Genomic DNA, 14,353 nt, shown 5'->3' with positions numbered 1-14,353 from the left:
TATAGACCAAACCGTATATATTAAATTTGCCATGGGTAATTTTCTAATTTATTCTGTAACATTTAAAAATAACTAGAAAATGTTGCTTTAAATCCTACTGACTAATGCAGTATCATTTTTAACATTTTAAAATGAACTTATTACAATAAAACATAAACGATCCCATTTATAACACAAGCTCAATGCTGAATACACAAGTCAAGCTTCACAGATGTTTTGAGCATCTGTTGAGTAACATTATTTACATTTTAAAAGTCGGATTCATTAACAGTATTTAATTGAATCTTTTCATTTCAGTTGGCTTTTTTGTAGCTCAGAAATAAAACAAAGGATCAAAAGGTTATGTTATGTTATGTTAATTTCTAAACGATGATCCTTGTCAAAGGCATTCGCCTCAACCACCTCCCCATCATTCCCCTTCTCATTTTAGATAGGATTGCAGGCCATGTAGGGTGCCATGGGCTCTACTTTAGGTATCTCTGGTCAAGAGTAAAAAAACAACAACAATGTGATCTTACAGCAATTTTTGTAATTTTTTTCATATTTAGTGACAAATTAACATGATTTTATTTGTAGATTTATTACGATTTGCTCATTATCTAATGACAGTTGGATTTAGCGGTGGGTTATGATGCACGCCTCTTTTTTTTTTTTTTTTTTTTTTTTTTACAAAAAAAAGAATAAATACATTAAGTATTAGCCAATTTTGTGACAATGTGTAAAAAATAGTTTCATCATGAGATCGAGCTTAAAAAAACACCACCTATTTTATTAGAATTATCCCAACCACAAAATGCAACCCCAAATCAGAAAAAGTTGGAACAGTATGGAAAACCCAAAATAAAAAAAGAAAGTAATGATTTCTGAATTTACCTTAACTTGCAGATAATACAACAAACATTATTTAACGTGTTGGAAGTTGAACTAAAGGTGGAACAGTAAAGTAGTTACCACTTTGTATTGTCACCATTCCTTTTCACAATACTTAAAATATGTTTACGGACTGAAGACAGAAGTGCAAATTACCTTTGCCAAGGGTACTGACACAACCCAGTTTCAGTCTGTATGATCCTTTCCTTCTTTGGTCCAGAGCACACAGCGTCCATTTCTCCCAAGAAATACCTGAAATTCAGATTCATCTTATCACACTACAAATTTCCATTGTGTGATGGTTCGTCCCAGATCCCTCCGAGCCCAGAAAGTGCTTCTGGTGCTTCTGGACACTGTTAACATGTGGCTTTCTTTTGGCACAGTACAGTTTTAACTGGCATTTGTAGATGTAACGTATTGTGGTACTTGACATAGGTTTGCCTAAGAATCCTGAGCCCATGTGGTGATATCACTTACAGGTTCTCTGTGGGATCAGAGATAAAGGTTGTTCTTCTTATGTTTGCATCCTTGTCCTTTACGCACGGAAATTCCTCCAGATTTCTTGAATCTTTTAATTATGTTAATCACTCTTGAAGGTGAAATATCCAAATGTCTTCCTATCTTTTTTTTGAGGAACATTGTTTTTAAACATTTCAATAATTTTCTGATGTGTTTGTTGGGAAACTGGCGGTCCTAAAGGAGTAGACCTTTCTTAGATGCCAAATCATAATTACAATCACCTGTTGACTTCACCTGTTTCAAATCAAATCATTATTTAAATAATTTACCTGATAGCCCTAAATTGCTCCTGTCCCAACATTTTTTGGAATGTGTTGTGGGTCTGAATGACAGGAAAGGATGTATGTTTACAAATGAAATGAAGTTGATCAGACAAAACATGAAATATTTAGTGTTCATATTGTCTGCAAGGAAATACAAGTCAAAGTAAATTTCACTACTTTCTTTTTTTTTTGATTATTGTTTTCCATACTGTTCCAACCTTTTCTGACTTGGGGTTGTAGTTATTTGCTATTATTTCTCCTTTTTAATTAAACTATAACTACAGTTATGCAAAGAAAAACCAATACAATGAACACAATAGAAGAAAATAGCTGTTTTTTTATTGTTTTTCCCCAACTACTTACTTTAACTTGTGACATAACTGACTATGTGAATAGAGATCTTATAAAACACTTCGTGTGTCTGTCAGTTAAAGTGCAACAAAAAATTTTGGGTCAATTATCCACTTACTAGCAAAAGATTTGGGAACTGATTTTCTCCCTTTTAAAACATACCAAAGCTCATTTATTTTGTTAAATCTTTTTATTGGTTTTACCGCTGTTTTGAGTTCTTTGGGTCTTTGAAGTTTAAAGTGCATGTCATAACCTACATCAACTTGTGTTTGTTGATTCAACGTGTTTTTCAGATTAGAATGGTCCTTTAAAGCTCAAAGGCAGGGTTAAAAAGTTGAACAGAAAAACCTTAACAGATACCAGGAAAAGTTCCCTTTCCTGCAGGATCAACATGCACCAGCACAATAGATTACTGCAATTATCTAGACAATTAAACAAGCCTCTAAAAGCTGAAAAATGTGTTTTGGTATAAGCATTTGCTTTCTTGCCCTTTATTTCATTCAGCGTTTACCAGAAGGCAAAAGCAGAACAGTTCTTCAAAGTATGTCTGGGATTTGACAGACACAAAGGCTCGGAGGGGAAGCTGGGTATTTGAGTAGAGTGAAATTTACACAGCAAATAAATGATTTATCCGTATCTCTCAAGGGGGAGGAAGACTGTGACACGGGGCATATTCTTAGCTTTCTTAAAAAGCCAGATGCAAAACATAAGCCAATGGAAAACCTCAAAAATATTTGGTAATTAATATATTTAAGTGTGTCATTCCAACATCATCCACTATAATAAATAAGAGTTAGCAAAAAGGTTTACCTGAAATCTCAATGTCTTCAATTGATCAGATGCACAGATAGTCCAGCTCCCAAATACTCCAGACTCATGCCATTTGTTGACAAAATGACTGAAATGCGCAAAACATTTTTTTTAGCTGAAATCAACCTACAAATGGCTAACTTTTAATTCATTTCAGTGTACATTTCTCAATTAACCACCACTTTTTCAATGTTTTTCCATGCTTTACAACAAGACTAATATATCCTATCAAAATAAAATAAGTCAAACTGACATTTTAACACAGAAATCGCGATGTAAATGTACAGCTCAAGTTGTTTATTTAAAATGATTGCTTGTGAACATTAAAACAGCCATGAAAAAATGGTCCCAAATGTTACAAAAATACATATACCATGTATCAAGCTGGTTGAAACGTGAATACAAAAATATTCAGCATGTGTACACATGGCTGTAAAGATTTTGGGTCATGCTTCTTTTGTGAATTTATTACTCGTAACGTGTGTTGCTGGTCTAGCATGCGGTATGAACAAATAGTACTCACTTTCACAGCACAGATACACAAATACTATAAACAACATCCAGTTCTTCCACCGATCAATTTTGCTTCACGTAAATTCATGTGCAACAGCGTATCTATATATCATTCCAAAACTAGACACAACCTGTACAGCGCAAATGATTAAAATTAGGCACCATTTCACACACTGGCAGCTAACACAAAGTGATCTTTTTATATAAATCGAAAATGACAACTCAAAACAGTTTTATATAAGAATATACATTCTTCGTTGTGACATATGAGAGGTATTCTGGCTAATCACACATTTAAACTATAAAACACAAGCCCTCGGATGATGTTTTGAGGCTTTTTTTTTTTCTTTTCATTAAATATTATTATAACCTTTCCGAGACATCCCAGCTCTAGCATTAAAATGAGTTCACTGTACATTCCCTTTATATATTCTATCCGATGTGACTGAATTATTATTTTATACTCCACTGGAAACAAAAACACAAGAGACCACAATCTAGACTGAACTACCTTGATGTGTCGCTGACCCAGTTTGAGCCGCTTTCCGGGATTTCACAGGCCTCGATCTGGCTGCGAGTCCATCTCGATGAGCACAACTGTAAGACAAGTGCATTGGTGTGACAGGCGGCCTGCCTTTTTTCCCTTTCCCTTTAGCTTGTATATAAACACTAAAATCCCCTAAGCACTGAAAGCAACCAAAGGACGTAAAAAAAGCAACCGTTAGCAGTAGCGCCAAGACTTACAATGCACATAAGTACCACTTCCATTGTTAGCATGAAGTGGTCGATGGGTGTCGACCGTGACGGATTTATCAAGCTCCAACAGTGGCGTCCTTGATGGGAACATTGTCGACGTTGATGTCACTATGGATAGTTTGTTCTTTGCACAAAAGGATTTGACGTTAGACCACAAAAGTGTCATGTCACGGTGATACATGGCACAATGACAGTAAAACAAGCATGCTCACTAAATGTTGACACTGCTGTGATGACTGATCTGGAATGATAGTGCAGAGAAGGGCATTCGGCTTCCAAACGTGCCTACACACACTCACACGCACACACACACACACACACACACACACACACACACACACACACACGCATGTTGGTTTTGGTGGTTTTCGAGGACCCTCCATAGGCATAATGTATTTTATACTGTAAATATACTTACATTGTGAAAAAATGCTGGGTTTACACAATGGATTTGTGTTGGGGTAACATTAAGGAATTAAGTTAACTTATGCATTAAGAAATACTGGGCTATTTAAACCCAAACTGGGTAAAACATGGACTAACCCAAACATTGGATTAAATTTGCAGTTGGGTTCAATAGTATCTGGATGCAGCCTTTATGTTACAAGCTGAGATTGCATCTCTTAGCGATGCAATGTCAGACACAATGCACTTAATGGAGCTAGTAATGTCACTGTGAGGGGTAGGGTTAGGTGAGCGCATTAAAAAGCATTGGATACAGCACAGATTGCACTGCACCAGATCTGCATCCAGGCCCCTCTCGTTGGGTTAGTCCCTAATACATCCAGAATTGGGTTACATTAGACTGTACTTTTTTCACAAATTTAAATAGGTTGAACCTAAGACAAATAAGTTGTAATTTAAGTAGTTTGAACAAACAACATGTCATTTTTGAGTGTATGTAAGTATACTTATGGCCTTACCCCACCCCTACCCCTAAACCCAACCCTCACAGGAAACCTGTGGCAAATATTGAATGTCAAAATTTTAAATTTTAAACTACTAAGACACAGCGCATGTCCTCATAAACCATTTCAACATTGTAATACCTTCTTTAGGTCATACCAATGTCATTATTAGGTATGGAATCACCACTCTTGAAAGATGTTAATTTAAATGTTTAATTGTGCAGAAAAAAACAAACACACACATGCCACAAAACTACTTTCATTCAACAATCCAACCTTCTGGCTGTATGAAACGCTTATACACAAAGAAAATGAAAGAACACCGTAGTCAATAACAATAATAACAGATCAAGCAGAGGAAGAAAATATGGAATCACTCAAATCTGAGGAAAATGATATGGAATCATTAAATAAAAACACCACTAGTACTATGTTGCACCACCTCTGACTTTTGTAACAGCTTGAATTTTCTGAGGCATGGATTTAACAGTATTCTTCATCAATCTGTCTCTAACTTTATCTTATTGCAGTTGCCAGATCAGCTTTGCAGGTTGGATCCTTGTCATGGACTATTTTCTTTCATTTCCACCACAGATTTTCAATTGGATTGAGGTCTGGACTACTTGCAGGCCATCCTATTGACATTTTATGTCTTTCCTGTAGGAAAGTTTTCACAGATTTTGCCTTATGCATTATCAATCTGAAAAACTGTCATCATCACCAAACATCTGTTCAACTGATGGAATAAGAAAAGTGTCCAAAATCTCAATATAAACTTGTGCATTTAAAGAGGATGTAATGACTTTCATCTCTCCCACACCTTTACCTGACATACAACCCCATATTCTTAATGATTGAGGAAATCTGTCATCATAAATTTATATGATGTAAAATGTAAATCTTTTAGGCGATTTCTTACAGTCCAGTCACAGACAGTGACCCCTCTTTCTGCCCATTTGTTCCTCATTTGCTTTGTTGTGCATTTTCTGTGTTGAAGGCATATTGCTTTAAGTTTTCTGACGCTTTGACATCTACCAGTATGCTTCACTTCTTCAAACCTTCCCATTTGATTTGTACTTGATCTAGACACAGCTGACTGAGAACAGCCAACATCTCTTGCCACATTCTGTGAAGATTAACCTTGTTTGAGAAGTTTGATAATCCTTTTCTTGATTTCAATTGACATCTCTCATGTTGGATCCATGAGTTATGCTAATCAGCTTGGTTTAACAACTCACTAAGGTGTGCAAGCCCTTTTTTTAACTGCAGACTAATTAGCAGTTGTAATCATATACAACAGTTTGTTTTAAAACTGCAAAGTACATGGTGATTCCAAATAATATTCCTCAGATTTGTGTGAGTCTTTGCTTGATCTGCAAAAACAGTTGTAATTGACTACAGTGTTATTTCATTTTCTTTTCTTTTTTAAGTGTTTCATACAGCCAGAAGGTTGGATTGTTGAATAAAAATAGTTTTGTGGCAAGTATGAGCTTGTTTTCTATTTCTACCCAATTAAACATTTGAATGAACATCTCCCAAGTGTAGCAATTCCATCATTTTTGCCAGGGATTGTACTTGTAAACCACCAAAACCAGTACACACACACACACACACACTGATCTGGAAACATCACAAAAAAATATATATGAACAACATGTTTCAAAGAAACATCACATTTGGTCTCTACAGTGTATCTCCATATATTGGATATTCAACAATCCACTTTTGGTTGCCTCCTTTTTATTATCATTTGTTTTACTTACCTCATAAGCAAAAATATATAAGAGCAGTCCAGGTAGAGAATCCCTAACCTCTTTTTCCAACAGTGCATCATCAGTCATTTTTGATGACGTCGTTTCTTCTGCATCCCTGCAGAGCCGAGTCGGCACAAAATGACGGCAAGAGTCTGAAACCACAATCTCTTGGTGTTCTCCAGAAATTCACTGCAGGTTTATTTACAGGTTTAATGTGTTGCTGAAGATGATTGGATGTTGCGTTTTTCTCATAAGAACCTTATGACTCTTCAAACTGCACTATGTTGGAAAACAATTTAATTTTAGTAAGTCATATCTCCCAAGAGTAATGTAGTATTTCAGTCTTTCTGCACATGTGCATGGCCTCTCGGGGTCTGGTCGTAGATGGCAGTAGCAAATCACTGTTGTGGGTCAGTTAGACTGTGATGGACGTTTCATCTTGACATGTGGATGCGCGGCGAGTCTTAGGGCTGCAGCGGGTCAGCATGGAGATCTGTGTGCTGAAGTTGTTGCCGTTGCTGCCCATGGATGGGTGCTGGTATTTTGTGTCGGGACCCAGAAATCTTTCGAGGTGCCATCGCCTCCATTTCCTTTTGATTTCACCTTGGACCTGAGAGATGGATAAGATCCACTCAGTTGGTGATGTACAAAATGAACTCATATGATACTGTATTGCGTAAGTCAAATTAAAGGGATAGTTTACCAAAAAAATCTATCATTGTTTCCTCACCCTTCCGTGTTCATTCTTCAGTTGAAGACAATGAAGGATATCTTGAAGAATGTTGGAAAGTTATTAACTCCACAGTCTTTTATGCTCCCTATATAAATGTCAATGGCTGTTGGTTTCCAATATTCTTTAGAATATCTTATTTTGTGTTCAACTGAAGAAAGGCATTTTCGTCTGAGCGATCCCTTTAAGTTAAGTAGAATGAGTTTCAAGTGTTGTTTTATGTTACCAAGGATTAGTAAATAGACTGCACACTCTTATAAGTAAAATAGAAGATCCATTTTAATTTTCTCAATGAACCTCAATAAAACTATTCCTAAATATGCATTTTAGTCATCCAATGGTCTAAATAAACATCTAGAAAGATTTTTTTGTTCAATGAAAATACTGATGAACTATTGATGTCAATAATTATTAAAGAAACATTTTGTTTAAGAGTGTACATGGCTCTGGAGTCTTGATATAAATATTCTTGTTTTCTCAATTGTTTTAAGCTTTAAAAGTTTCATTCATTCATTTTCTTTTCTGCTTAGTCCCTTTATTAATCTGGGGTTGCCACAGCGGAATGAACCACCAACTTATCCAGCACATTTTTATGCAGCGGATGCCCTTCCAGCCGCAACCCATCTCTGGGAAACATCCACACACACTTATTCACACACATACACTACGGACAATTTAGCCTACCCAATTCACCTGTACTGCATGTCTTTGGACTGTGGGGGAAACCGGAGCACACGGAGGAAACGCAGGGAGAACATGCAAACTCCACACAGAAACGCCAACTGACCCAGCCAAGGCTCGAACCAGCGACCTTTTTGCTGTGAGGTGACAGCACTACCTACTGTACCACTACGTCGCCAAATTGCAAGTTTTATAACTTAAAGACAATTGTGGGATATACACTCGCTTTTCTAAACAGCCTGAATTCTGAGTCAATAAATTGTGCAATATCTACTACCTCTAGAGTTATTTTCGCCAGAAACATGCATCAAAATGTGTTCCCGCAGGGCAACGTCTTTCAGATTCTATAGAAATGTTTCCATTTCAATAGAAATGTGTCAAATTAGTCATAAATATTACTAATAAATTAAAGCCAGTCTTAGCCATTTTTAATTTTCTTTTTTACAAAGGATCGGAAAAAGACTTTAGTTAATTTCTAAAAAACAATAACAGGAGTTTTTAAATATTGTGTAAACTATTTAGATAGTACTATGATTTTAGTGCACTATGAATGGAGCGCAATTGTCAATATGAAAATCGCTAAAACTAAACTTTAAAAAATAGATTAAAAAGCAAATAACACGTACTGTAAGAGAGATGATGTTAATGCTTTAATTTTTTTTAATCATTTATAGTTTAAATGTTGGAACATTCAAAATGAATAGGGTATAGAGGGGATAACTGGGAATAGAACACAACCAGGAACTATGCTTCTAACTACAGCTCTAGAGAAGTAGCTGCAAATGTACAAGTTTGCGACGCAGTTTGCAAATGGAACGATGGATTTGGCCCGACAATGGAAAAGCAGTTGTTCCTTGCGCCACCTGGTGGATATTGCGTAAAGCACAAAAGTGTTTTTTTTTTTCATCGAAAAGGCAGCCTTTGTTGCTGCAGCACTGTGCGTGACTGCGCGTGACAGATTGCAGCACTACACGCATTCTCAGTAGTCACATCTGTATATACCCAAGAAACCTGGGTTAGTGATGGTCCAGTAAAGTACGGTCATTTTAAACATCTAAAATGGTATACATTAGTGTAACATGTCTAATTCTTTTAAATGGGATCTATTATGTGCCTTCTTACAAGATGTAACATAAGTTTCTCTGATGTCCCTGAGTGTGTATGTGAAGTTTCATCTTAAAATACCACATAGATAGATAATTGTTGATAACTCTTTGAAACTGCCCCTTTTAGGCTTTGATCCAAATTGTGCCATTTTAGTGACTGTCATTTTAAATTCAAATAAGATTGTGCTCTTTTCAAAAGAGGGTGGAGCTACAAAGCCTGTGCTTCAGCATAGTGACAGATTCAAATAGGATTAATGTTATCTCTGTGAAAAACTGAAATTGGAAAAGAAGTGTCCTAGAAATGAAGACTACAGTTTTAATTTGTGCATCCTAAAACCCCACATTTATAATGTCTCTTATTCGCCAAAATTATCTTCAGGAAATAATAACTCTAATGGCGAACAACTGCTTCTCACTCAGGGCAGTTTTTGCCAATGAGGAAGAGACTGTCACAAATGGGCAGGGCTTTCCCTCTTTGATGACACGTATAAAGGGAGAATGTCAGTCAAAGTGTTCCTGCTGACTGTTTTTTTGATGTGTAATTATTTTTAAAAAATAGAATTAATTCATTTTTACCATTAGAGGCTGGCTATATTTACACACATATGCCACACAACTGTGTTTAAACTCCTTATAAAAGTTATTTTTGCATAATAGGTCCCCTTTAAATGACTAGAACAGAGCTTGCATTTTATTTAATCTCTACAAGCAGCAAGGCCCAAGATGCTGTGGAGATTCATGTGTATATATAAGTAATATTTCAACACTGCCTTTATGTCTAGAGATTCTAACAGCCAATGTGAGCCAGAAGAATCTAAGCCAATTACAGGCTTCTTGGGCTTTAGCTCTTAGCTTTAGAGAAATTAAATGACACTTGGATATAGGAAGTGGGTTTTGATTAGTTGTGACTGCATCTACACATTCTGTCCATCTAAGTCTTACCTCTCCATTTAGGAAACAGTAGAGTACAGCGACCACAAAACCCTGGTAAAACAAATGAAGAAGCTTATGTCAGTGTTGGTGCAGAGTAAGAATTACAAGGACATTCATTCAAAGCATCACACATAGCAGTGACAATGGGCTACATATCTGGATATTCATACCAGACTGTCTAGAATGTTGCTGGCCTCAAAGATATAGGTGGGTAAGTATATTTAACTAATGGGGCAGACCCGTCCTGAATTCATGCCTGTCATTCTACCGGTTCTGCCTTGGAAACACTGTATAATTGGGGCACTTTTTTGTCCCAAGGCAATTTTTTCTTTGAGACAGACTGTAACCGTTTTGTATTATTATTATTATTATGAAGGTCACACTTAAAAATGCCTTTGAAACTTCTGTACCATGACATCATTTATGTTTTATAAATATGTAAGTACATTTACTCTTATCACAGAGTGCAATTATGACTATTTGAACTAAAAGTAAAATAATAATTTAGATTACACATTTTTACATATTTATTTCATTCATTCATTTTCTTTTCGTCCCTTTATTAATCAGGGGTCGCCACAGCGAAATGGACTGCCAACTTATCCAGCATGTTTTACGCAGCAGTTGCCCTTCCAGCTGCAACCCATCACTGGGAAACACTCATACACTCTCATTCACACACATACACTACGGACAATTTAGCTTACCCAATTCACCTATAGCGCATGTCTTTGGACTTGTGGGGAAAAGATGAGCACCCGGGGAAACCCACACGAACATGGGTAGAACATGCAAACTCTAAACAGAAATGCCAACTAACCCAGCCGGGGCTCGAACCAGCAACCTTCTTGCTGTGAGGTGATCTTGCTACCCACTGCGCCACTGCACGCCCACATATTTATTTATATTTTAAAAATATTTATTGCATGATTAATGCATTTAAATTCATTCTAAAAATAGTAAAAGCTTTATTGCTACCGTTTTTTCTGACAAAGTATTTACACTCACCGGCCACTTTATTAGGTACACCCGTCCAACTGCTCGTTAACGCAAGTTTCTAATTAGCCAATCACATGGCAGCAACTCAATGCATTTAGGCATGGAGACATGGTCAAGACAAAATGCTTTGCTGATGCCAGAGGTCAGAGGAGAATGGCCAGACTGGTTTGAGCTGATAGAAAGCAACGCTAACTCAAAAACCTCTCGCTACAACTGAGGTATACAGAAGAGCATCTCTGAATGCTTAACATGTCCAACCTTGAGGCAGATGGGCTACAGCAGCAGAAGACCACACAGGGTGCTACTCCTGCCAGCTAAGAATAGGAAACTGAGGCTACAATTCACACAGGCCCACCAAAATTGGACAATAGAAGATTAAAAAAAATTGCCTGGTCTGACCACAGTGTACCCATCATCTAATGGCTACTTCCAAATATTTCCAGTATGTTGTTGAATCTGTGCTACGAAGGATTAAGGCAGTTCTGAAGGCCAACCTCGTACTTCTAAGGTGTACCTAATAAAGTGGCCGGTGAGTGTATTTAATGAGAACAATACAATTATAAAATTAAATACAAGAAAAATCCTTTGGAATATAATATGCCTGTAAAAATGCCTTGGTAGGAGTGCAAATATCATTATTTGAACTAAATATAAATTACCAATTTAAATTATTTATATACATTTATTTTATAAATTTGTATTTACTATATTTATTTGACAAATTGTAATATTTATTCTATGATTAGGGAAATTTCTGCCATGAAACTCTATGCGTGCTCAGGCTGATAGGTCACCTGATCTGCTCGTGTGTCATTAACTACTGTACATGGCGCAGGAGATTACTTGCTGCCACCTCGGCAGCCAATGAGCTTGCTCCTCATCAGCTAAAATGCTTCGCGTTGTTTTAGGCTAAAAAATCAATAATCAAAGCAGCAGCAGCAGCGTAGCAGATCTATACCGCCAAGATCAAATACATCAACATTGTCATATACTGTAAATATTCATTACCACACTAAGTCCCGAGAGTGTTCATGACAGAACTACATTTAAATGCATTCTTAAAATAATAAAAACTTTATTGCTACAGGTTATGCACTGAGGTCTTTTTTTTACTTAGAAAGAAAGAAAGAAAGAAAGAAAGAAAGAAAGAAAGAAAGAAAGAAAGAAAGAAAGAAAGAAAGAAAGAAAAAAGAAAGAAAGAAAGAAAGAAAGAAAGAAAGAAAGAAAGAAAGAAAGAAAGAAAGAAAGAAAGAAAGAAAAAGTAAAGAAAAAATACAATTTTCCCCAGCACAATATCTAAAACATAAATGAAAATGTGCCTGAATCAGCCATGCCATTGAATGAACTGAATGAACTAGTAAGTGTGTGAAGTGTTTTGAAGAGACTTTATTTTCCAAACATCCACAGGGCAAAAGTCTCCCACAGTTGAAGAAACACCCAATTATGCAATTACGAAGAAACAGTGGCCAATAGCCAAAGTGTGCGAGCCAGAGATTCTCTTTGAGCACCCGTGAGCCGTTCTACCAGACATCATTAAACTATTCTGCTTTCTGAACAACAGTGCTACGATTAGCCTGAGAGCACGTCCTGTCACTTGTACTATTGATATTTAGGCTCGACTTTTGTTTTTGCAGCTAACCGGAGCGATTAATTCCTTTTGCATACCTGAAATGAACCGAGAATGAGGTCAAACACAAGCCGTAGCTCAGTTTTGATGTTCTCCGGAATGAAGGCGAATATGATAAAGTTTATCCCAAACAGTGGAATCAACAGAAGTGTTGATTTTGCCAGCCTCCTGTGGAAAAGAAGAAACAACAACATAGGAAAAATAGCGTTATGGGATATTTTTCTGTCATTCATAAGCTGCACACAGCGCTGAGTTGAGAATGATATTATTACCAGGTTATATTGAAAAGCGTGGCACTGGAATAACAACATTAGTGATGCTGGGTAGAAAATTGCAGGTGTTTAAGAATTGAGTCTTGTTTTCGTGCGAACCGCTGACAGAGAGCTACTTAAGGACAAAGGACATTAAATCATGGGAACGGGGCGGAGAGACCAGTGACATTTTAGATGATGAGATTGCAATACGGCGGCTTCACACTCGCTGCTGGAGAGACTGGCTAAAATATCCCATACTTTATGCCTGTGTTAAAATTACATAAGCTGAAATGTTTCTCATGTACCTTCTGTTCTCACTCTGCTGAAAAGACCAGAATAGCTGCTCTACAGCAGATGTTTTTGATTAGAGGCTGGTGTCCCCATCAGACTTCAGAAATGTGATGTCCAATGAGACTCCTGTGGCCAACTAGATTTTGTTTTCTGTGGGGTTTTAGGTTGGTTTGGAGACTAGACTAGCAATGACTAGTTGAGCAAGCATTTAATCAGTACACTGAAAAATTGATTCATTGGATTTACTAAATTGTATTTAAGGTATGTGGTTGCAAATGCAAACAATTTATACGGGCTGAATTTATGCAAACAAATTAAGTCAAACATTATTAAATTCTGCGTAAAATTTAGTTTGTTTAAATTCAGCTCATATAAATTGTTTACAACCACTTACCTTAAAAATATTTAGTAAATCCAATGAATCATTTTTTGAGTGCAGTTTCCCAAAATATGAACAAACTTACTGACATAATTTAAAGGGATAGTTCATCCAAAACTGAAAACCCATTATTTACGAAGTCATTATTTACTCACCCTTAACTCGTTCCAGACCTCTTTGACTTTCTTTATTCTGTTGAACACTAAAGACGATGTTTTGAAGAAAGCTGGATACTTGTAACCATTGACTTCAATATTTGTTTTGGCTACTATGAATATGAACGGTTACAAACTGTCAGGTTTAAATGTTCAACAGAATAAAGAACTCACAAAGATTCGAAACTGCTTGAGGGTAAAATAGTGAGTGAGCTTTCTTTTTTGAGCTGTCTATTTAAGGTTGTAGGTTTGCAAGAAATATAGTTGTGAGAAAATGGTGAACTATTAGCTTTAAAATGTCAGGTAAGTCGTTTTTTTAATTTAAAATTGAATGCATCAGTAAAGAGGTGATGAGGTGGCGCAGTGGGTGGCATAAAGGTTGCTGGTTCGAGGCTCGGCTGGGTCAGTTGGCGTTTCTGTGTGAAGTTTGCAAGGTCTCCCCATGTTGCGTGGG

The 14,353-nt window shown here is 36.6% G+C and overlaps 1 protein-coding gene and 1 long non-coding RNA gene across 2 annotated transcripts in view; both read right to left on the bottom strand.

Moving 5' to 3' along the window:
* Positions 1-3,095: 3,095 nt before the first annotated feature.
* Positions 3,096-6,485, bottom strand: LOC130218216 (uncharacterized). The gene is made up of 2 exons (XR_008835926.1): positions 4,295-6,485; positions 3,096-4,206 (listed from the first exon to the last, which is right to left on the bottom strand). It is a non-coding gene; the product is annotated as an uncharacterized LOC130218216 (long non-coding RNA).
* Positions 6,486-6,493: 8 nt separating this feature from the next.
* The window catches only part of vipr1b (vasoactive intestinal peptide receptor 1b), an 83,734-nt gene continuing 75,874 nt past the window's right edge, over positions 6,494-14,353 (bottom strand). Inside the window, exons 11-13 of the mRNA XM_056450344.1 lie at positions 12,859-12,988; positions 10,204-10,245; positions 6,494-7,354 (exon numbers count right to left, since the gene is read on the bottom strand). Of these exons, the coding sequence (XP_056306319.1) occupies positions 7,160-7,354; positions 10,204-10,245; positions 12,859-12,988 (367 nt within the window). The 3' untranslated portion in view covers positions 6,494-7,159. The remainder of the gene's footprint in view (positions 7,355-10,203; positions 10,246-12,858; positions 12,989-14,353) is intronic.

The sequence above is a fragment of the Danio aesculapii genome, chromosome 24, assembly GCF_903798145.1.
Source record: "Danio aesculapii chromosome 24, fDanAes4.1, whole genome shotgun sequence".
NCBI classification, from domain to species: Eukaryota; Metazoa; Chordata; class Actinopteri; order Cypriniformes; family Danionidae; genus Danio; species Danio aesculapii.
Note: the sequence above shows the minus strand (reverse complement) of the source record. Positions and strands in the feature narration are given on the sequence as shown.